At 41.3% G+C, this 24795-nt stretch overlaps 1 protein-coding gene across 1 annotated transcript in view; it reads left to right on the forward strand.

Moving 5' to 3' along the window:
• LOC144263926 (melanopsin-like) overlaps positions 1-24795 on the forward strand; it is a 71994-nt gene that overhangs the window by 11985 nt on the left and 35214 nt on the right. The window contains exons 2-4 of the mRNA XM_077815039.1: positions 8946-9088; positions 12663-12796; positions 16338-16541. Coding sequence (XP_077671165.1) covers positions 8946-9088; positions 12663-12796; positions 16338-16541 — 481 coding nt within the window. The remainder of the gene's footprint in view (positions 1-8945; positions 9089-12662; positions 12797-16337; positions 16542-24795) is intronic.

Consider the following 24795-nt stretch of genomic DNA (forward strand, 5'->3'; position numbering starts at 1 on the left):
ATCTCCCATTTTTGAAGTTCATTGTTATAGTGATAGTTCTGGAAGGGAACATGATCAAGGACCTTGGAAAATATATTCTGTTTAGGACATAAGTACGTACTCCACCTCTGGGGCAGCCTTGATCCCCAAGCATAGTAAAGTCCTTCCTCCAAGTGGCCCTGTGGTCCAGGGCCTTGGGTTCTTGAGGCTCAGTGCCTCTACCTACTGGCTGCTGACATAAACAAACAACCCCTGTGGCCTCTAGGACATTACTGTTCACAATGAGAGGAAATCAAGGCCCAACAGATAAGGATAAACAACATTTTATTCCCAGAAAGGAGAGGGGTAAATTAAAAGAAAGGGAAGAGGACAGGCAAAGGAATTAAGGATGTATCAAACAGATGAATAAGCAACCTGTCCCACAGCAATAATCGGACACAAAATGCCCATAAACTAAGTAAAATAACAAAAAGGCCCCCTGTGTCTTCCCACAAGCCGTTGTTGTCTGGTGGAGATGGAGGTTAATCGGAAGGACTGTTGTCCTTTACTGGGAAGCCAGTAGTAGCTCTCCTTTTTGGCTGGAGTGGGTCTTCCACATCCCTGGCTGCAGGAGAGGCCTCCAAGGCTCAGCTGGAAAGTGGTTTTAGTATTCTGAAACAAGACAATAGTCATTTCCTCCCATTATTAAATACATATTATTGCTTCTGTTTTTTATTTTGAGGATTGCTTGAATTTTTCTGTATATTCTGTACCACACTTACTGACAGAATTTCTGCTCTTTGTGTGCACATTCTGAAAACAGTAACAGGAAAGTGGGAGAGGGATGGGGAGAAAGCAGTCTTGCCTGAATTTGTAGCTGCCTTGTTATGTAGAATAGAAAAATCTTGGGGGTTTGCTGCAGCGAGAGATGAATAGGCCAGCTAGAGTGGCAGTCAGGAGGCATGCAGCTGGATGTAGCAGCAATGGATTGGACTGATGGGATGTGAGGGATCAGGTAAAAATATTGGAAGGGAGCAAGTCCTGTGAACCTGGTTCAGAGTGGGCTGGGTACACTGGTTTGGAATTGTGTAGGGGAGAGGCTGACTGGAGGTCAGGTGGAAAGAAATCAGTGGTGAGCTGGCAGGCCAGGCAGCTGCAGAAGCTGAAAGAATGGGCTACAGAGTCTGGGAAGGCCATGATGGGAGAATGGGACTGGAGGGCAGGTTGGGTCAAGGGAACGTGTTACACCAAATGTTTGCAATACCAATGGGAGCACCCTAAGCACTTAGGTGCACAAGCCCCACTGACTTTCAATGAAATGTAGGCTCCTAAGTCACTTAAGCACTTTTAACATTTTATCCTTAATTTGAAGTTCCTATTAAATGTCTTAAATTTAATGAAAATCACAACTAAAAGTGAATTATACCATTGGGAAACCAGCTCTTTCTTCCATTAACTTGGCACTTATTAATACTCCTCCCCTTTATGCCTTGAAAAGTCATAGAAAAAGTGAACCTTCTCTCTAAACTTTGGTGCTTTAACTTGAAAAGGTCTGTTGGTAAATTAGCATGTCTCACTTTCCGCAAGTGTTGCTAAAGGGTGTTGGCTCTTACAGGATGCTAAAGCATGTATTAATTTAACGTGAAAACAATCTATACAGAAATTCTAAGAGAAAATCCCAAAGATTTTGTATGGCAGCAGGATGCAGCATCTCTTTTCCTGGGTAGGACACTTGTGTAAAAGAAAACGGAGGATAGAGAGAAGCAATCATAATAATAGTTAGCATTATTGTTTATATGATGTTAAAGTTGATCAGGTCTGTCAGAGCACACAACTCTGCTCTCATATATGCATGCATAACCCTTACTAGCTTAATAGCAGTTGCAGGGATGCATCTGAAAGTAATATCAGATGCAAAAAGACTAGAAATCCAATGCTGCGTATTATGAGGGAAATGCCCTAGCTTCCACCTCAAGGGCCTGGTACTGGTCCTGGTCCTGTTGCTATAGAAGTTGTCAAGGTTCCTTCCCCACTCTGAACTCTCGGGTACAGATGTGGGGACCTGCATGAAAGACCCCCTAAGCTTATTCTTAGGTTAAAAACGTCCTCAAGATACAAACTTTGCCTTGTCCTTGAACCCTATCAACCCTATGCCACCATCACCAAGCGTGTTAAACAAAGAACAGGGAAAGAGCCCACTTGGAGACATTTTCCCCCAAAATATCCTGCCAAGCCCTACACCCCCTTTCCTGGGGAAGGCTTGATAAAAATCCTCACCAATTTGTACAGGTGAACACAGACCCAAACCCTGGGATCTTAAGAACAATGAAAAATCAATCAGGTTCTTAAAAGAAGAATTTTAATTAAAGAAAAGGTAAAAGAATCACCTCTGAAAAATCAGGATGGTAAATACCTTACAAGGTAATCAGATTCAAAACATAGAGAACCCCTCTAGGCAAAACCTTAAATTACAAAAAGACACAAAAACAGGAATATACATTCCATTCAGCACAGCTATTTTACCAGCCATTAAACAAAGGAAATCTAACGCATTTCTAGCTAGATTACTTACTAACTTTTTACAGGAGTTCTGAGCTGCATTCCTGATCTGTTCCCAGCAAAAGCATCACACAGACAGACAGACCCTTTGTTCCCCCCCCGTCCCCCAGCTTTGAAAGTATCTTGTCTCCTCATTGGTCATTTTGGTCAGGTGCCAGCGAGGTTATCTTAGCTTCTTAACCCTTTACGGGTGAAAGGGTTTTGCCTCTGGCCAGGAGAGATTTTATAGCACTGTGGACAGAAAGTTGATTACCCTTCCCTTTATGTTTATGACAGAAGTCAATGAGAGTTTTGGTAATGGGAGCTGGATTGGGCCCCCAATTCATCAAGTATAGATAGCAATGGATCGTATTGTTTTTCTAATTTGGCTTGAGTTTTTACTTTCAGACTCTGTTCCTATGCTTATAATTTTTTCTATGTGTTGGGTTAGGTTTTGATGAGTGAGTTAAAAAATATATGCAAAGTTGCTTCAAGATGAAGGAGGGCTTTCTGTAAATTTGTGCTGACTGCATATTAGATTAAGTGCATTTTAGATTATGTCTATTTGTATTCTTTGGTACAATTTGGATGTTTTATGCACAATTTCTTTGAGCTGGATGGGTGCATGTGACATGCCGAAAAGTAAACGTTTGATCATTTAAATTGTTTTTATTTGTAATATAAAATAACCCTTCAGTGGGGTTGTAGTCTTGAAAATTGGCTAGGAAATGTGCTAATTCCATTTTCCCACAAAATCTGTACTGCAAGTCTGTTACCTATGTTAGACCCCACCACGCGTAAATTCCCTCTACCACATTTCTTACATGCTTGTCCATCTGTGTATATGTACTTTGAGAAATGGAACATCCAGTTAACCAGAACAGTCAAAGCAAGGCTTCTGTAGTGCTTTGCATAGAAAACCAGCTGCAAAGGGAAGCCATATGGTCCTAGTCAGTTTGACCCTGTGCACACTATGGCTTATAATAATGTTTGAAACTCTGCCCCACAATAACCTGTGTGCATATCCTTAAATAGTGCAGGAGGGATTTAGGGAAAAGCACATTTTGTTACCAATTTCATTTACTGAATAGGCATAAACTTTAATCAAATATAGGGAAGATAGAAAAATACATGTACAGTTTAAAAAGTCCTCTTTCTTATCCTGCTCAACAGAGAATATCTTCTTTGTACTTTATAGAGTCTTAGCATTCGTCACTAATTTAAAGTACACTTCTATTCTGGATGGTGACTAAAAAATGACAGTATAGAATTTTGTTTGTCTCAATGATTTCCAGATAAAATATGCTTCCATTGAAAAACATTTATTTTTCCCTAATTGCCGGCCTCAGAAAAATAGATAAATCTGAGTTAATTCTTTCTCACAGACCATCACCAATGATAAAAGCTCTGCAGGTCAGATTTGGCTCTAAGGTAGAATCTGTGCCACCATATTGCTTTCAGTTGGTTAATACAGGTTTAATGGATGTGTAATTGGAACTTAATGAAGAATTTTATCATCATGCCTCTGCCGAGTAGTAACAAATGTTGGGGTCTTACAAGTCAGTTTCCGATTGGAGGAGAAATCAGTGGTGCAGACTTTGAATATATTCTTAGTGTAACTTGTTTTTTTTTTACACATATACACAAGTCTTGAAACAGAAGTGGTCACAAACAGCATGCAAACAATCTTCTCTTTAAGAACTCTGAGACAAACACCAATGCTCAATTCTCAGGGAGCGACTCTGCCTCAAGAACTGACTATAGTTACAGAGATTAAGGCAGAGAGCAAACTCTGTAGCTGCTTGCCACAGTTCCCTAAAGGAACCACAACAGAACAAACAACAAAGCATTTCTTCCAGGACTAGAAACTTGCTCATATGCAAAGAAAAATAACTTGTAAAACGATGTCACAGCACCATCTGGACATTCCTGTCATAATACTGCAGATGATGTGCAAGAAGGAATAGAATCCAAATCATTCTCCTATCTGTGCTGACTTTTCAGAAATAATAGAAATAAAACATATTTTTATTACTGTCAGCAGATATAATTCTGAATACAACCAGAAAGCAGATCTGATGCCATTTTTATATAATTTTCTGAGTAGAATTTGCACTTTAAGGCTGTTAGACAAACTTCAGAGGCATGGAAGTATGAATGTGGAAAAATTAGACGGTTTTGTAACAGACAAAACAAAAGTATAGACTTCACCAATCATTACATTTTTGTTTTTATTGATTAGTTCTGTGGACTGTGAGGCCTTCATGTGAATCACATTCTAGCTGTCAAGTCCTATTAATTGCAAAACAACTGAATTTAGTAATTTTCCCTCCCCACATTGAGTCATGAGACTGGGTATGCCGGGAACTTGGGGTTACTGATAGGTGATGTTGAAAATATAACTGGTTTATTCCTATGGCATTATCAAATTTTTTAGATTGTATGTTTCTTTTGGGCAATAGTTAATCCACTGTCGCACTTTGTTAGATTCTCTTAGACCCACATGCATCCACTTGTCAATATATAAAGGAGTTCAATATCCCTTATATATTGTAACATAGATACAGAGGAACTGGAAGAAAATGTAAATTAAAGTGGGTTTATAGCCACTTTTTCATAAAGAAGCAATTACCGTGATAAATATAAAATCATAACAATGAGTGACCAAATTAACTGTGCCCCCGAGGCTGCTCTAACCCGTGCTGTGGAGGTGATGGTGGACAGGGGAGAGTGGAACATGTTATTTCAGTCCTTGCAGCAGCTCCGAATCTGGGAGGCACAAAAATGGTTTAAGGCTGCCTTTGTCCCCACCCAGTCCTCGGGATGAGTCTTCTATGCTGTGCCTCTCAGAAATCACAAAACAGAATCTGTCCCTAATTAACTTATGAATCCCAAAGCCAAACATGGAGTACCTTCTTCCATTGCTGTGGAGGTTCAGTTACAGCCCAAGAGCATGTACTCTGGCATAAAAAGCCTATGTTGTATAACAAGGGAAAAAAAGCCTCAGATGATTCTGACAGCTTCTCAAATTCTGTGTTTTTTCCGCAGTCAATATGGGCAGTTAACTGAATTTCTTAACTGTTTAAGATTTCTGCTCAGAAACCCAATCAAATCCAAAAGAGAAGCCACAAATCCACTCACCACTTCTGTCTTTTAAAAAAAATTCTCCAGGACCCACTGTCTCCCAGGTCCTCATTTTCTGTCCAATCCTGCAAGGTCCTTAGTGTGTCTTGAAAGTTTCTGAGCAACCTAGTTTCCTATCATGGCCAAGGAGCATTGAGGTTGCTCAGGAACGAACAGCAGGAACCCACACCTTGCAGGATTGGACTAAATCCTCTTATAGTTCCATAAGAGAGCCATCACCCAATTTATGTCTACAATGTGGATCAATATCGGCCTGGGTCTAAACCGTATATCGGGCATGGCGTTTCTGCTCATCCTTGCTAATGGGTTAGTTGTACAGTACAGTACCTGCTCATTGGCTGTACCGTAAGTTAACAGCTCTCATTTTTCAGTTCAGAAGGTGGAGAAAGCTACTAGTGGAGAGGCATTCTAATAAACAAACTAAGGAAATACAGCCTAGATGGAGCTACTCTAAGGTGGGTGCGTAACTGGTTGGAAAACCATTCCCAGAGTGTAATTATCAGTGGTTCATAGTCAAGCCAGAAGGGCATATCGAGTGAGGTCCCACAGGGATCAGCTCTGGGTCCAATTTTGTTCAATATCTTCATTAGTGAGTTAGATAATGGTATAGAGAGTACACTTATAAAGTTTGCAGATGGTACCAAGTAGGGAGGGGTTACAAGTGCTTTGGAGGGTAGGATTAAAATTCAAAATGATCTGGACGAACTGGAAAAATGGTCTGAAGAAAATGAGATGAAATTCAAGAAGGACAAATGCAGAATACTCCATTTAGGAAGGAACAGTCAGTCACATGCATACAATATGGGAAATGACTAGCAAGGAGTACTGTGGAAAAGGATCTGGGGGTCATAGTGGATCACAAGCTAAATATGAATCAACAGTGTGCTTACAACTTCTGGTGAGGCTTCTCTACCAAGATGTTCCATAAAACAATCTCCCATGTCTAAACCCTCCTCCCAGCCTGTCCAAGTTCTTGCCGGTTTATTCACAGAGAAAACAAATGCTTTCCAGAAAAGGGCTTCTCCTCTTTAACTCTAGACTTAGACTGTTAGGTCTCTCTGCTAATGCTATCTGTCCTTTGGAGACCCTATATTCGAATGCCCTTTTCTTTCCCACACATCCCATACCTGCCCTATTATAATTATATTTTTTACAGCATCCCAAAATGTACTGGACACCTCATAGAACAAACAAAAATTCCTGTGTCAAAGAGCTTACTATCTCATTACAGGTAAGATGCAATGAGCAATACCATAGTAAATAATAGGATAGCAGTGGGTGGCACAGATAAGGTGACACTAACAAGATCACACAATTATCTGTGTTTATGTGCAGGCCTGCCATTAATTTCAGGGAGGAGGGTGGTGGTTGTGTGGAGAACTGAGGCAATAGGAGGTGAAAAACATGTAATAGAAAAGGTCAGAAAGAGATCAAGGAGGACTGTGGAACTAGGGAGAGGCAAATTGAAAAGAGGAGCTTCACTCACCTTCTTCAAATCCATTAGGTCTGTGATACCTTTGGGTGAAGAGTCCAGACCTTCTTGAGCTTGTATTATCGCCTGGTTTAGATCTTATGGGCTACAGTCTGCCCTGCCTTACATCCTGTGTAACCCTGGGTGCATATGAGGGCAGAATTTGGCTCTGTGAGCATGATCCTCTGCTGGTGTAAAATTGCCATAGGTCCAAATACTACTATCTAAACTGTTAGTGTTTGAACTAGTTTGTAAGACCCCTATATGGCTATAGATGGAGCAACACACTATTAGCAATTAGTAAATAATCTCTTAGACTGGCAATTCACAGTCATCTCATTGACAATGCTAATAAGATCTGAGTGAATTACCCACAGGCTGTCTTGTTTGCTGAATTTGGTCAGCAATAGACTTAAACTTGTGTAAAAAAAAAAATACATACACAGGGAATTGGTGACATTTTTTATTAATGCACTTGTGATTGTGGCAGTAATGGGAATGTCAAAATTATTTAATGAGTTTGTACTGACACAATCATTGCTACAGCTGCTGTTTTTCCTCTTTTCTTCAAATTTTTCCATGTAGAGTTCTCAGCACCATCAGTCAAGAGGACTTGGGGGGGGGGGGAATAGAAACAAAGGAAACTTTAGTCTTTGTCATTCCCAAGGTCAACTGAAGGGATAAGGTTAGAAATAATGTTGACAGTTGGCAATGCTACTTATAAAAGCAGAGGCATGATGAGCTTTTGTTTTATGGGTTTTTTTTTTGAGGTTTATGTTGCATTATATAGAATGCACACTAATTTAGATTGGGTTGTTGTTTCAGAAAATATGATGCCTATTTACATGCCAACACATCTTTGCCTTTTTCATATAATCAGATTAATCTCATAATTCCTAACATGTATGTTGTGCCTCTGACAATTTTTAAAATATTTTCCTCTTCTTGAAATCTGTATTATTTAACCCAAAAAAGGTCATTCAGGATTATGATGGAAATTTAACTCCATTAACGGGTGACCTGAACAATTTTTTAAAAGATTGTATTTTTTTCGTAGTTCCTTTGGGCAGGTACTGTACTTTCAATTCCCTCTGTAAAGCAACATGCACATGTATAAAACTATTATTTGTATTATGGTAGCACCTAGGAATACTTGTCAAAGACCGCGACCCCATTGTGCTAGGCACTGTACAGGCACATACAAAAAAGACAGTCCCTACCTCAAAAGGCTTACAATCTACAGTGAGACAGGAGACAGAACAGGCAGAGGATGGGGGTGGGTTGAGAGGATGTGGTTACAAATCTTCGCAGACAAGCAGAGGCCTCAGCTTGCTATCCAAATATGTAGTGATTTGCAAGCATCATGGCACTTGACATAAATATTAAATAATATAAATAAAAGAGGATTTTATAAGGAAGTCTCCTTAAACTCCATATTCTTTAGCTTTATCCACATGTCCCCCAGCAAAAAAGTAAGTATCTAGATATATTTAGTGCCAGCTTCTTATCTTAAATATGAGACTGTTCTTGCAATCTCTCCCACAGTCTAGTAGTTCATTTTTGCCTTACATTTTTTGTATGCTGTTTGTGAAAGGTGCTGGGTAGAGAGGCTTGGAGAATGAAGTGCTCTGTTTACACATAGTACGAATATAGCATTGCCAATGGTAAGGCCAAATTTTTTACACAGCCCTACAAAAGTGTTTCAATGGTATGTAAGAATCTGGCTTTATTTTGCAGCATGTGTTTAGGGAGGTACAGTGTATAGACTAATTGTCAACTTGATTAAAAGCACTGATTGTAGTAACTTTTATTTTTCCTTTGCTTTTCTTTTCAGATCCTGGATACGGGAACTCGTCACCACACTGTGACAAAAGCAGACGTTCCTGATCATATCCTTTATGCTACTGGAACCTGTGTTCTTATAATTGGATCTATTGGAGTTACAGGAAACCTTTTGGTTTTTTATGCATTTTACAGGTACAGAAATTCAGTTCCAGACATGGTTGATTTAGCAAGCCCAATGACTTGAGTTTGTACAGTAGAGTGTGTGTGTGTGTGTGTGTGTGTGAGAGAGAATATTCTGAATCAGTTTCCTCTCTGCACATATTTGTTGATGATGTGAGATGCAGAAATGACCATGTGCATATTATCACAAGGAGCATAACTGTAAATTCCTTTTCCTGTGAGTAATTAAAAACTATGAGAAAATAAACACGTGGGATTTGTTTTATGATGGACTAAAATTACAGATTTGAAGAAATGCTTAATTGCACCATTATATTCTCTCTTGCTCTGTCCCCGACTCCCTTCACCCTCTACCGCCCAAGAATATGTGAAAGATACTATGAAGACTGCCTCATACAGTCACCTGAAGGTGCTGGGGCTGGGGGGATTTGGATCCAGGAAGCGCCATGGTACATGAAATGAGGATATGCCATCAATGCTCTCCATGCCTGCAGACAGATAGTAGGATTCCTGTCTGTATTTATACTTTGATGGCTCGTGACAATGTAAAGCAGGGAGAGTTCTCCTGTCGACATAATAAAACCAGCTCAACAAGCAGCGGTAGCTGTGTCGGCGGGAGAGCAGCTCCCACTGACATAGTGATGTGCACATCAGCGTTTAGGCTGGTAAAACGTATGCTACTTGGGGGTGTTTTTTCACACCCATCTGGAAAGGCTGGTTTAGTGGAGAACAATGGCACAGGGAAGTGGTCCCATCCCACACCAAGGGCCTGACACCTATGAGAAATTTTTCCTGCCATCAGGAGAGACAAGCAGAGCATGGTGTGGAGCCAGCACTCACAGCCTTTATACCTTCCCATCCAAGATCTGAGGGCTTCATCATCTTTTTTGCTCACAGCAGCAGAGGGGTAAATCTGGGTCAGCTGTCTGTAGGGCCGGATTTCCAATTAGGCACAGTAGCGGCGCCTAAAAGTGAAAAGTTGTCTCCTGGCATGGGTTGGTTGCTGCACAACATGTGGGGCTGGAGCAGGGTGAGCGTCCAAGTCAGCCCACATGAGGGCACTCTGAGCCATGGCCAGGAGGGGTGGCTGCAGCAGGTTCTGGGAGCATCCCAGCCACTTACCAATCTCGGCTGCCTGTGCCTGGGAAGGACAGGGTTTGGAGTGGCTGGTGCCCCATTCACTTGCACAGGCAGAGCAGGAGCGTGGCTGCCATGCTGGGCTGCACGAGGGACGGAAGACACCCAGGGCCTGTTCACAGTGGGGAGAGGTACAGTTCCCTCATTGCACCTTGCCTGGCTCAGGCTGGGAATGCCATGCATAGCGGAGGGTCTCGTGTGTTCCAGGGAAGGCTGTGCCCTGGCTGCCCCAACTGCCCTGGGACTGCTCCACCAGCGGAGAGGGGGGCTAGGAGCGGGCAACGCTGCTTTGAGGGGCTGCTGCAGGGAGGAAAGGGACCAGTATATTGTGGTCGGCACAAATTTGACACAATACACAATAAGTTTCACATTCATATTGGTGCAGGGTCAGCTGTAGGTGGGCGGAGGCCGGGGGGCTGAAGATGCTGTTCCGAGGGGCACATAAAGTGTAAATCCAGCCCTGGCTGTCTGAATTTTGATACTGATTCCCACAGACTGATGTTGATATACTTTTCCCACAGCAAAATATTATTGCAACACTTACTATTTTGCCCTTCATACAGAAATTTAAAAATGGCTCAACTTTGAGACTTGACCTGTTAATAGTGCTCAATCAGCCAGTGAGTTTGAAAAAAATATTGGTTCGATAATATTACTATATGCTCTTGGAAAATCACTTCTGAGCATGCTCATTAGATATGTTACAAGTAAAATAGATAACGCAAATTTTTCTTTTAAAAATAGGTTTTTTAACTTGGCAGTGTTTAACATCAGGGACAGAAGAAAGTTCTGGTTTTGTGAAAACTGCAGTTGTAGCAATTTCACACATTTTGCTGCATTCTGCAGTGTCCTGCAAAATCTAAGCTTTCATTTAAATGTGGGGGTTTTTTTTCTTTGCAGTAGGACAGTTAGTATATGGCTTCTTTGAAGCACTTTCTGATAGCTGAAGGGTGGATCCATTTGGCGCAGCTAAAATTTTCAACAAAGATTGAGTGGAGAGAGCGAGAGATGAGACAGCAGTATTTACAGTAGGCAGAACATGTAGGTTACACCTTGGTCAGGCTTTTCTATGCAAGTCACTGCTTTGGGGAAGCTGAGTGCCACTTTTGGCATATGCCTTGAATTTAAATGAATATGCAAATGAGAAACAGCACAGAAAATCATTGAGATGAAAGCTCCACAGTGCCACTTTTACAGTCACTTCCAGTTTAATGATTTTAGAAGCCAAGAGAGTAGAATCAGCATTGCATACAAACTTCTTTACAATGGAGCGGTCAGATAAAATTATGGTTGCCACAATGAGCTACTGTAGTTATAAACTGCTTCATTGCTTCAGCTTCTTTGATGAAGCACATCATAAAGATCATAGAATCATAAAATATCAGGGTTGGAAGGGACCTCAGGAGGTCATCTAGTCCAATCCCCTGCTCAAAGCAGGACCAATCCCCAACTAAATCATCCCAGCCAGGGCTTTGTCAAGCCTGACCTTAAAAACGTCTAAGGAGATTCTATTGCAATATTAACCCATCTGTGATCATTATGGTAGGTACACAGAGCAGTGGTGAGTGTGTATTTTGCCCCATGTACCTGTTACATTGGGTGGCACTGAAGCAGTTAAAATTGTCTCAGCATTTCCATTCTGCATGTATATCTTCAAGGATTTATAGCTGGGATGTAACAATTCTCCCAGGCAGAAATGTGGCATACAAGTTAATGCAAATGTTATAAATACTACTGTGCTCGTTGGACGAAAAGAAAATATGTAATTGTACCTTGTGGTACTTTGTCTCTTTACACACCAGTTACTGTTTTAGTTATAAGTATGTAGTCTAGAGGTTTGCTTCTTATAAACCGCTCTATAATTTAAGACTCTAGATGAATAAAATGTCATTTGGTCTTGTGTATCTCCTTTGATGCTTAGGTTATCAAAAAGCACTTTGCAAAAAATGAGTTAGATCCTGCTAATACAGTGACTGACTAAACCAGCACAGCAGCTATTAAAAATTCAGTGATCGCCCATGGGCAGCCTTTCATGCTGTACTCTCTGTTAGGGTCTGACCCTGTGAAATGGTGAGCACTCTCAACCGACTGCTGTCAATGGTAACTGAGCGTGCTCAGCACATGTCAGGATCCGGCTCTATTGAGCAAAAACATGTTTCTCGGGAAATTTAGAGTTCTCTCCTATTCTGTTAAAATGGAGTGTGGTAAGTATGGGTATATTCAATATATTTCTACATTTATTGATAAAATATTGGAAAATAGATCCTTTCCTCTTCCCCTCGTCATTGTTCCAAAATCCTGACATCCATAATGGATGAATGGTAATGGATTGATGAATGAAGCATAAAATTGTAACCTAGAAAGTGTCAGATTCTTTGACTAAGTAAACAGTAAAAACAAAATTAACTCTCTGGCTTGTATTTATTTATTTTATTGCATTATTTTTAAGCAACAAGAAACTGAGGACAGCGCCAAACTACTTTATAATGAATTTGGCTGTGAGTGACTTCCTGATGTCTGCTTCTCAGGCCCCCATTTGCTTTATCAACAGTTTGCACAAAGAGTGGATACTTGGCGAAATAGGTACTTTTCAATACTACTTCATATCTCCCTCTGCATGGGAACCTATCTTAGCCATCAGCTTGTGGCATGGAGGCAGTCACACAAGACTCTTGAGGCACAAGCCAGAGTCTTGACATCATCAACCAACAGGACTGGCAGAAAGTCACTGAATCCCTACCCTCTTGTGTTTTATAGGTTTGGTTCCTTCCCCTTCCAGTTCTTTGAATGAAAGGAATCAAACCTCTGGCTTCAAGAGTAACACCATAGTGATCACATGACCACTTAGCATGTAAAGCCAGTTATCATGCTTGATGATGGGTAGAATAATTCATAATTTGTTAAGCCATATATAGAGTTTTTTTCTTTTTCTTGATTGACAGTGAATTATGTATTTATTTGTTTCGAAATGTATACCTGGAACCTAGTGCGAGGCCCCTGGGAGAATTCAATCAGTAAAGAGAATCGCAAAATAAGAGAGCCAAATGATGGCCTCAACTGCTTCTCTCTTTCCCGAAACAAGGAAGCATGTGAGGTCTAAACTGTAGCTCCTTTGAAAATATTGCAAGCTCCAATTAAAGGCCTGATTCACAATTGTGTTAGTTCTGCATTTAGGTTGGCATAATTCCATTGATAGCAATAGAAATAAATCACCATAAAACTGGAGTAGCACAGTGGTGAATCAGGTCCTGAAACAACCTATTTAGTACCAGCAGAAGAGATTTATTCATTGGGCTTGCAATATTGTTTGTCTCTCCCACTTTGCTATTTAGATATCGGTACAAATCCTGCCATGCCTGTCAGGATCATAAATGGGACAATTATCTGGATTTGGTCCATTACCTCCATGCTCCTGACATTGACATTACTTTTGGTGTCAATTGTGTCATTTTGAACTATGTGCTGTCTCTAGCATACGATCATGTTTCTCTAGTGTACCATCACGTGTGGTGACACGGTGTCACAGAAAATCCTAAGAAACAACTATTTGACACTGATTTCCAGGTCAAATTCTTCAAATTGCAACTCTGTCTGTCTTTGTCTATTAGCAGAATATACAAAGGAAAAATCATTCTGCCTCAGAGTGAAAATTGTAACTTGAAAGAACATTTTGTACCATATTTCATAGGACCAGTGGCTGTTTTCTCTATCTAGGCTTTTAAATAGGCATGAAGTCAAAAGCACCTCTGCATTTTTAATTCATATAAAACAAAGTTAGAGATATAATGTGGGTGAAGTTTTATAAGACCATGGCTATTGGTGAGAGAGACAAGCTTTCAAGTTAAACAGATCTCTTCTTCAGGTCTGGGAAAGGTACAAGTGTGTCACAGCTAAATACAAGATGGAATGAATCGTTAGCACGAGTAGTTAACGCATATTTCAAGGGACCATTAAAGGTGAAGTGCCCATTAACCCCTCTCCAGTCATACAGGGAAGGGGTTGGAGAAAGAGTCTGGGATGGGAGGCGCGGGATCATAGGCGCGGGAACTAGAGGTGCAGAGGGTTCTGCAACACCCCCAGGTTTTATGCGGGCTCCTGCCTGGGACTCCCAGTTGCCGACCCCCCACCCTCCCGGGTCCCAGTTGCCAGCCTGGGGCTCCACTCCTGGCCCTGCTCCCGCTCCCACTCCTACCCCCAGCTGTGACCCCATCTTCAGCCCCCTTACCCCTGTCTGGGTCCCCCTCTCCCAGAGACACGACCCTGCTCCCGGCCCCAGCTGGGGTGGGGGAAGGACAGGAGTAGGGCGGCTGGCTTTCAGCACCCCCACTATTAACAGAGTTCCAGCATCACTGCACGGGATTAAATGGGTTACAGATTGTTTAAATGAGCCATAATTCCAGTGTCTGTGTTCAGTCCATAACTGTTAGTGTCTAGCAGAGTTATGAATTTAAGCTCCCAGGCTCTCCTTCTGAAGGTGTGCATGTTTCCTTTGAGGATGAGGGCTGTAAAGTCAGATACAGAGCAGTCATTCTGTGAAAAGTGAAAGGTTATATGGTGTTTTTTGTCTTTTATCATTTTCCTATGTGAATTTATTGAAGAGCATAGTGATTTTCATTTCACCCTCATAGTTGTTACTGGGGCATTTAGTGCATTGGATGAGGCACACCACATGTTGTGATAGGCATGTGTTGGACCCATGGATCTTGAAAGGTGTGTTGTGGGGGGTGTTGATCATCATAGCAGTGAAACTAAGTCTATAACAGCGAACCGTGGCCACTGAGATCTGCGGGGTAAGAAGGGGGCATGCCTGCAGATGGTCAACATCAGCAAAATGTCTCTTGGCCTGCAATCAGATTACCCTGATGGGCCGCATGCGGCCCGTGGGCTTCAGGTTGCCCACCACTGGCCTGTAGGTTTTGTATCTTGTTCTGGCTCGGTCTGGTGCCATTAAAAGTTGGTATATCGTGGCCTATGGGGAGCTTGCTTCTGATGGTGAGCTTGGAGAGGTTGGGGGGTTGTTTGAAGGCCTAAAGAGTGGATTCATCCTGATTTCTCTTATGATGTGGTCTTCACTGAGTGTGGGTTGTAATTGTTGTTGATACCCCGCATGGGTTCCAGTGTAGGGTGGCAGTCGGAGGGTTTTATTTCTGTATTGAAGCAGGTTCTCTCAGGGTATTTGGGTGGCCCTTTCCCCCTAGATTGGAGAGGTATTAACTGGCTGCTTCACCTTGAATGGTCCCTTGAAATAGGTGTTAACTACTTATGCTAAACCATCTGTTTCACCCGGTATTTAGTATTTAGCAGTGACACTCTGGGTATGTCTATAGTGCAATTAAAAACCTGCAGCTGGCCTGTGCCAGCTGACTGGGCTCACGGGTCTCAGGCTGAAGGGCTGTTGAATTGCAGTGTAGAAGCTCAGGCTCTACGACCATGCAAGGTGGGAGGGTTCCAAAGGATAGCCCAAGCCCAAAAATCTATACCACAGCCCCTCTTCTCAAGTCCTGGGAGCCTGAATCAACTGGTTTGGGCCAGCCATGGGTTTTTAATTGCAGTATAGATTTACCCTCTGAGTAAGGTTTCCCAGATCTGAAGAAGAGCTCCATGTAGCTCAAAAGCTTCTCTCTCTCACCAACAGAAGTTGGTCCAATAAAAGATTTAACCTCACCCATCCTGTCTCTCTAATATCCTGGGATCAACAGAGGTACAACAACACTGCGTAAAACAATGTTCTTTTTTTCATATATCCTTTTGTCTCTAGGAGACAAATGTCTATTTCAGTATAGTTAAGGTCATTATATTGGGCAGCATTCCAGGAAAATGTAACTTTAATTGTATTGGATTTTTCTTGAGGCAGTTTTCCATTGACAAATGATTCTCAGTCATAGCCTACAGTACAAGGTGGGACATTTTTCCTGCTTCCTTTTATATTAATTTTATATTTGCCCTATTAAACAAAAAATAAATTGGTGAGGCAGGAAGGCTGTATAAATTCCTATGATGAGGAAAGTGTCTTGAGTCAAGAACAGTGTGATCACAAATGGGAAGTTTATTGCATCAGGCTATAAGAGAGAGTTCTACATTTGTTTAGAAAACTAAAAATCTTTCGCTCCACTTTTCTGTTTAGGTTGTGACCTGTATGCTTTTTGCGGGGCGCTCTTTGGAATAACCTCAATGATGACTTTATTAGCTATTTCCATTGATCGATACCTTGTGATCACTAAGCCTCTGCAATCCATGCGGTGGACTTCCAAGAAACACACATCGCAGATCATTGTTATTGTCTGGCTCTACTCGCTGGGATGGAGCGTGGCTCCACTTCTTGGGTGGAGTACGTTGTTTACTCTTTTGTGTGTGTGTTTGTACATTATTGCGATTTTGCTTTGTTGGAGATGTGTAAAACAGCCGTAGGCATTACTCTTGAGTGTGTATATATATATATATAGCTAATGCCTGGGGGGTTGCTATAGTATAGTATATCTGTGTCTATTGCAGTGCAAGTGTTCTTTTTTTCCAGGTATACTCAAGCAGAACAAATACCCCAATGGCATACTTAGGCTTATCTTGGTACTTCTCAAGTCAGAAAGGGTAGGTACCTTCTCTCTTCAGCAGTAGTTGTCAGCACAGTCTTACTTTCTCAGATAGTCATTTTTTACGTCAAGAGATTAAGGGACATATTATCAAAAGCCTGCCTTCCCTTCTGAGCTTGAAAATAAAGGCAGGAGTGACTAATGTCATGTAGATATCTGAGGTGAAGATGCAGCCTGGTAGTTGGTTATCTACATTAAATCAATAGCAACCTTGGTTATTTGCACATGCAAAATTGGGTGCGCAAAAAGGGCGGACACATTGAGGCAAGGCTGAGACTTAACCCCTAATATTTTTATTCCTTCTGTACTGGCCTTATATAAATAAATTGAAGTGACTCTCTCAGGAGGAGTAAAACATTAGCGTTCCCACTTTTAAAACAAGTAGCTTTGAAAGATAATACTGAAAAATAGTACGTCTTCCTATTCAATGAGAAGTTTGTCATCTCCATTTCAGCCTGAATAGAGATTACGTAAAAAATCATAATACAATATTTAAAGTCTTTTTAAGTCCTACTTCAAAGTCCACTGAAGATAGGACGACTCTGTCTATTGACTTTAATGGTGTTTGGATCAGGACCTTAAATTCCCCTACCTTCTTGTCTTTGCTAATGTATCTCAGTCTGGCTCCTAAACTTTTCCTTGGAAGTGTTTGACAATTCTAATCTTGTTTAGCACTATCCTGTCTTCTGACAGTGGCCAATGCCAGTTGCTTCAGAAGGAATGACCAAACAGGCAAATATGGACCCTGTTGTCCACTCCCCAGCTTCTGTCAGTCAGAGGCTAGGGACACCCAGAGCATCTTGGCTAATAGCCATTGATCAACCTTTCCTCCATGAACTTATCAAATTCTTTTTTGATCCCCATTATAGTTTTGCCCTTCACAACATCCCCTGGCAACAAATTCCACAGGTTGACTGTGCATTGTGTGAAGAAGTAATTTTCTTCTGTTCGTTTTAAACCTGCTGCCTATTAATTTCAGCGGGTGATCCCTGATTCTTGTGTTATGTGAAGGCGTAAATAACACTTCCTTATTAACTTTTGCCATGCCATTCTTGATTTTATAGACCTCTACCATATCCTCGCTTTAGTCCCCTCTTTTCCAAGCTGAAAATTTAGATTTACATCTAAAATCCATCACTGTTTACTTGCTTCCACTTATTTAATTTGGAATTAAACTTTGATCATAAATAATTTTAGCTTCCTGTGCTTTTAGTTTCCTTTCTCTTTCCTTTTTTAAAGGCCTGCTTTCTTCCTGATCCAGTTTTTCCTTCATTCTCTTTTCCATTTGATCTCTCCCTGCTTTCTCTTCCCGCTGTCCCTCCCTTCTCTTTCTCCACTGCCTGCCACAACCTTCTCTTACTCTCTGCTACTAAACTTCTCCGGACACATGCACACACACACTTACACCGCATACCTGCCTGTCCCCACACTCACAGATCCATCACTTGCTAAATATCCTCCCCACCACACATACATCCAATCACCCATTAGTCGTGACTTCCATCATCTATTGGGTCATACACAGATTTCTCTCCACCCTCAACCTCTTATGCTGGGACATTATAAGTATCTATCTCCCCTGCTTGGCATCTCCTTACCCCTTCTCAGACAGCCTGGCTAAGTAGGCAGGGGGATGTGAGAAAAGCGGGGGAAGAATAGCCTTCTGGTTAAGGCACAAACCTTTGAGCCAGAGAGCCACAGTTGATAAGGATTCTATTCCTAGACTCCCCACTCCTGACGGATCTTGTCCAATCACTTGGCCTCAGTCTCTTAATTTTCCTGTCTGTAAAAATGGGATCGCAGTACTTACCTATCTCACAGGGCTACTATCATTTATTGATATTTGTTAAGCACTCTAAAATTCTCAGCTTAAATGTGTTACAGTGGAGGAAAATAATATTTCTGAAGGCCAACATTTTCAAAAATGACTATCCCTTTTGGATGCTAGATTTTTTTGTGTGTGCCCAATTTGAGACATCTTAAAGGATTTTTAGTGGGTGGATACTCAGCACTTCTGAAAATTGGGCCTCTTAAAAGCATCCAAAAATCAAGGCACTCAGAATTATAGGTCATTTCTGAAAATGTCAGCCTTAAGCAACAATAATATTAGCTTGGTCTTCTGAAAATTTCATCTGAGGATCTCAAAGTGCTTTACAGATTTTAAAGTGTCATTAACCCCTCTTGAAAATCTTGGTCTCAACTTAGATATTTATCACAAGTAAAATTTTTGGTCTTAAACTTTGATGATATTGTCCCTTTGGCTGTAAATTTCTCTACTTCTGGGATTTTACTTCATGATCTTAAAATGAGGTTCCATTGTGAGAAATGACCTAGCAAAAATTATACCTTCTTACTCAACAGAAATATTCCTTGGGTCAGATCTTCAGTTGACATAAACTTGTGGAGCTAATGTGATGTACGCTTGTTGAGGATCTGGCTCCTTGTGTTTATTCAGTCATATCTACTGACTTGAGTGACAGAAATAGCATCTTACTACTTTTGAGCCTGGTAGCGTCAAAACAGATGGATGAGCTGGATTTCTGCTTATTATTGTGCATCATTCACAGACATGTTTTGTTAAATCCCATCTGGTTAAATCTGTGCAATGGGGATGTAACACAGGATATAATTTAGCCAGCAGGACATTTATTGGTTTATTGCTTTGAGCAGGGGGTTGGACTAGATGACCTCCTGAGGTCCCTCCCAACCCTGATATTCGGTGATGCTGTGATTCTATGATGGTGTTGCAAAAAAAGGGAAACGTGAGGCTGAGTTTGCAGGGCTGGTAGTTGGGGGCAGGGATGTGGATGGATTTTTACTTACAGGCAGACCGTGACACTGTGTTCACAGACACTTTTCAGAGTAGAGCAACACTTGAATATTTTGAATGAGCGCATTGAGTGTTTGAATAAGCCGAAAAACCTCTTCTTACTGAACAGGAGTGTATAATGTCATCACAAATAGTAATGAAATCTGTTTACTAATTTTTCCCCTTCAGGAACTGAGACAAGCATGCCACTTTCTGCTTGAAAATCTGTTTGTATTTTTAGAATTGATCTTTTTTTGGTCAAAACAAAAGGTAATCTGGATTTCGTGGGTTTTCTCCCTTTCCCTCTCTTTTGTCCCCTTTTCTAGTGTCGAACCAAAAATGGGAAGGGAGGAAATGATTTCTGTTTGAATCAAATTCAGATGTTTGATTTTTGAATCAAAATGAATGTTTTTGTTTGATTTCAATGAAAAATTAAAACCTGCCACATTTTCAAACAAACAAATCCACATTTTATTTTGTTTTCTTAATTTTTCACTGAAAATGCTTTCCATTTTTGGAACAGACCTAATATTATCCTAAACTATTAATTTCCTATAAATCCAGAGGCATTTTAGCCTTCTCATCCCCTTCATCAGAATCTTATGAAGTGCTGATTTAAACTCATGTTATTTCTTTTACTGCAAGTGAACTTGCAGTATAACAACTGATAATAGCCTTCTTGCTTTAATATTAAGATAACAATTCCATGCCTTGCTTTGCTGTTCTAGTTTTCTGCATTGATTTGTTTATTAACTAGCTTTATTTTAAAAGATAACAAATGAGGCTATTATTAGATATCCCAGTAATCACATTTTTGTATCATTGTTGCTGTCTTACAACTCTTCTGTTACCAGTATCTAAAACTGAATTATTGTGAACATAGAATATGGCATTTTTCCTGCAGTTGGGCTTTTCATTGAGCTACACTGCAAAAGACATCTGCCTGTAATCAGTAGCTTTACAGCTGAGTATACTGTGTAGGATTTAACTCTGAATAAGGCTTTAGCATAGATATCTGGGGCAATTAATTCTTGTAATAGTAAGTAATGATCTGCTTAATTGAAAGCCTTGGATATGTCAATAAAATAACACATAAAATTATTGCCTTTAATCAGGCTTGCAAATTTTACTCACTCATTAGCCTGCGGTAAAATTTTGCAAGGTCTTTCATTGTAAGTGCCAACACAACAACAATAAAAATTGGGTGTGAGTCCCATTTACACTGAGAGGTTTTTCATTGAAATTTACACTGATGCCCAATTGTCAGGAAGTAAATCCTTACTAATGTGGTCTGTTAAGATGTGAAATAGTCTCTCAGTGAAAGCTCCATCACCTGAGTCCTGTAAAATTAAACTGGGCAAAGCAAGTAGAACAGTCCTGCACTGACAGGGTAATTGCAGTGTGACCTGATAGTTCTTTTCTATCTCTAATTCCTAATATATGAGTTAAAACAATATTATGCTATCAGTAGAAGAAAATAAACCAGATCAGCCTTGCAGTTGCCACATCTGATGATTTCTCAAAACACAGTTGTCATTGTCCAGGGCTATCTGCACCTTGGAAGCTGCTTAGTTTTTCTGAGCACACCCCCTCTGTGTTACAAGCCCATGTCTTTGTTTCTCAGGGTGGAGTCACACAATTTTCTTCCTCTCAGACTGGGAGTACAACACTGTGTGTAGCAACAATGATTCCTTAGCAGGCATGAATGGTTTGAGCCCTATAAGTCTTCCCTTCAGGAGTGACCAGTATTTGAACACAGTGACAGATTGGATGGGATGTTCACCCCCACACAAGGCAGAGCAGGGTAAATTAGGTGAATTCACCTGATAGGCTGCACCTAAGGGAGAGCTATGGTTTGAGGGGCTGACTGATGATGGGACCCAGCTGAGAAGGAACATGCAGGGCTGGTATAAAGCCAGGAAGCTGGCAGCAGAAAAGAGCTGCAGAGGAGGTAGTTTGTAGTTTCCTTCTGGGAGAAGAGAGGTGTGTTTGAGAGTTACAGAGCTATGTAGTCTGCAGTTACTCTGTGGGAGGAGGGAGTGTGGGCTGGTTGACTCAGAGAGAGGAGAGTTAGAAGATTTAGGAAGGTGTATAGGGGAAGAGCAACAGGGTCTGGGAGAAAGCAGAACACAGTTGGCTAAGCATAGTCCCTGGTCTGGAACCTGGGTTAGTAGGTGGGCTCGGGTTCCCCTACCAGCCCCTGGGGGAAGTGGCACAGACTGGGCAGGGGAGCAGAAGACGCTCTGGGATAGTCATGTGATCAGATTTTAAAACCCCAGAAGGGAGGCACTGTAGTGAAATGGCTGGGAGCGCCAAACCATGAAGAGCGTTCACCCTGAGTTGCACGGGGCAGCAGAGTGCATGAACGAGTGACAGAAGGAGCTGTTGGACCTGGAAGGAGCTAATCCCCAGAGTAGCCAGGAGGAGACACCCTACCAGTGAGGGGATGCCATGACAACATAAAACAGCCTTTCCAAAGCAAAGCATAGTTTAATCTCAACAGTAAGAACAAAGAATAACAAGAGTGAAGTATTTTTAAATTTAAAAACCTGTCAATGTGTGCAACTGCCTTGCCTAAAGCTTATACATGTAGCTGTGCTTGTCACAGGAAATGAAAGAGACAAGGTGGGTGAGGCAATATCTTTTATTGGACCAACTTTTGTCCGTGAGAGAGACAAGCTTTCATATTCACACGGAGTTGTTCAGGTTTGGGAAACTTAATCAGAAAGTCACAGCTAAATATAAGATGGAACAGATGGTTCAGCATAAGTAGTTAATACATATTTCATGGGATCATTCAAGATAAAGTGACCCGTTAACACCTCTCTGGTAATAGGGAGAAAAGGAAAGGGGGAAGCATCTGGGGGTGATTACTGATAATGGGTTATAGATTGTTGTAATAAGCTATAAATCCAATGTGTCTATTCAATCCGTGATTTTTAGTGTCTCACAAAATTATGAATTTAAGCTCCCGGGCTCGTTTTTTGAAAGAGTTGTGCAGGTTTCCTTTGAGGACGAGGACTGATAGGTCAGATACAGAGTGATCACTTTGTGAGACGTGTTCACCCACAGGTGATGTGGTGTTTTATCTTTTATCATTTTCCTTTGAGAGTTCATCCAAGAGCATGGTGATTGTCTGGTTTCACTCACATAGTTGCTATTGGGGCATAAGTTAGGCCTACCTAAGCACTAACTCGGCTCTCCCACATCTGGTACTGGCGTTCAGTCTGCTTCCCTGCAGGCTGTGTGTGTCTCCCTCCTCTAGGGACTGCTTTCCTTTATCCACCCCCAAAATCCTTTGGCTTGGTCTAAACTACAGAGTTAGATTGGCATGAGTTGCCTTACGTCAACCCATCTCTATATTTTTCTACACTAAAATGTAGCTCTCACCGATGTAACTTACCCACTACACTGATTTAATAACTCTACCTCACCAAGAGGTGTAGCGCTTAAGTCAATGTAGTTAGGTTGCTGCAGTGTCGATCTAGATGCTGCATTGCTTATGTCAACTGTGATTGCCTTTCAGAAACCATCCCCAATGCCCCACCCTGGTAGTTAAATCGGTGCAAACGTTCCTGGTGAGGATGTGCACTGCAGACACAAGGACGTAGTGTGGATGTGTAAAACTGATTGAATTACTGCAGTGGCTGTATGTCAACGTAACTTAAGTCAACTTATTTGTAGTGTAGACTTGCCCCTTGTCCCCCTGTGTCTCTTCACCCTGTTTAAACTGGTTTATGTGGCCCACTAGGTGGGAGTCAAGGATAGACTTCAAAGCAATTGCTTCTCTGCGTGGCCTTTTAAGGCGTATCGGTAAACAGCTGTCTGTCAGAAGTGTTTGACCACTTTCCTGCTTACATGCAGGTGAGCTGATGCCTGAATTACCTCCTTGAAATCGTATAGCAAACAATAAAATAAAAATCAAACACTTAATATTCATAAAATATTACAGGCATCTCACACATCCTTCACAGCAGTGACTGTGCCTTTGTTAGATGTGCATTATATCAATATATCATTGCTCCCTGCACAGGGAGGAATACACTGATATACTTGTGATCTTTCTCTAAAAACTTTAAAAGAGTGCAGCTGACATCCACTGTTCAGCTTTTCTGAGTGAAGAAATAGAAGTGGGTAATGAGTAATATTTTTCTTTCTTGTTGTTGGTAGGGAAAGCCGGGCAGTGAGAACAAAAAAAACAAAATCCCTTAATTGATATGTTAAGTTTCCCTTGACTTGTCTCTGGAAAGCAAAAACAGTACAGTTTAACCCTGATGGCGAGAATACTCTAAATTCTGTTAGCATAATAAAATAGCTAGCATGCAAATGCTAATTGAATTACTTTCATCTCGTGAAGAGGATTTTCTGATGCTAAAAGGGTCAGACAATGAAGAAATCTCATTTAACATGCAGTGAAGAAAAATTATACTGAGCATCTTCAAGCTATTTTCCTTTGCCTTCATTGATTTTTTTTCTTCTAATTAGCATCTCTGCTTATATCCATTCCAAAGCTTGCACTTACTCTCTAATAACCACAGCTCTGCTTTTGATATTCAGCACTGTGTGTCTTATATTTACAGCTCATAATCAAGAAAAGGAGTTAGGTGGAGTAATGGGTTTTACTGCATGGCCTGTTAGGATTGTTTCTTATTTGTTAAGCAATGACGGTATGCTTCACACTCTGGGACACAGCCTAAGCAGGGACTGCTGTGTCTTATAAAGTGTTTAAAATCTAAGGCCCAATCCGTCAGGCTGATCCATGAGCCTGCATGGAACCCTGTTCAGGGTATGTATTCACAGCTGGTGACGGTGGGAATGCAGCTCAGGTGCACACACTAGCTTCAATCAAGCTAGCAGAGGTGAAAAGAGCAGTGTTGCCATGGTGGCAAGGAGCTAACAAGTAGAGTTTCCTGTGGTTGCTAACCTGTGCCGAACCTTATACGGCCACAGCTACATTACTATTGTTACCTGCGCTAGCTAGATTAAAGATAACACACAAGTATGCCTACCCGTACTGCACGCACACATACATTTGCACTATAGACATACCCTCAGCGAGGCTCAGCTTGAGCATAAGGTTCTGACTCCACTAGTCCGCTTGCAAGACCAGGGCCTAAGCCCCTGACTGTGCCAAGGAATCTGTATGAGCACATGCCTGCACTGGTACAGAGTCCCATAAACCTCAG

Source organism: Eretmochelys imbricata, chromosome 4 (assembly GCF_965152235.1).
Source record: "Eretmochelys imbricata isolate rEreImb1 chromosome 4, rEreImb1.hap1, whole genome shotgun sequence".
NCBI lineage: Eukaryota > Metazoa > Chordata > Testudines > Cheloniidae > Eretmochelys > Eretmochelys imbricata.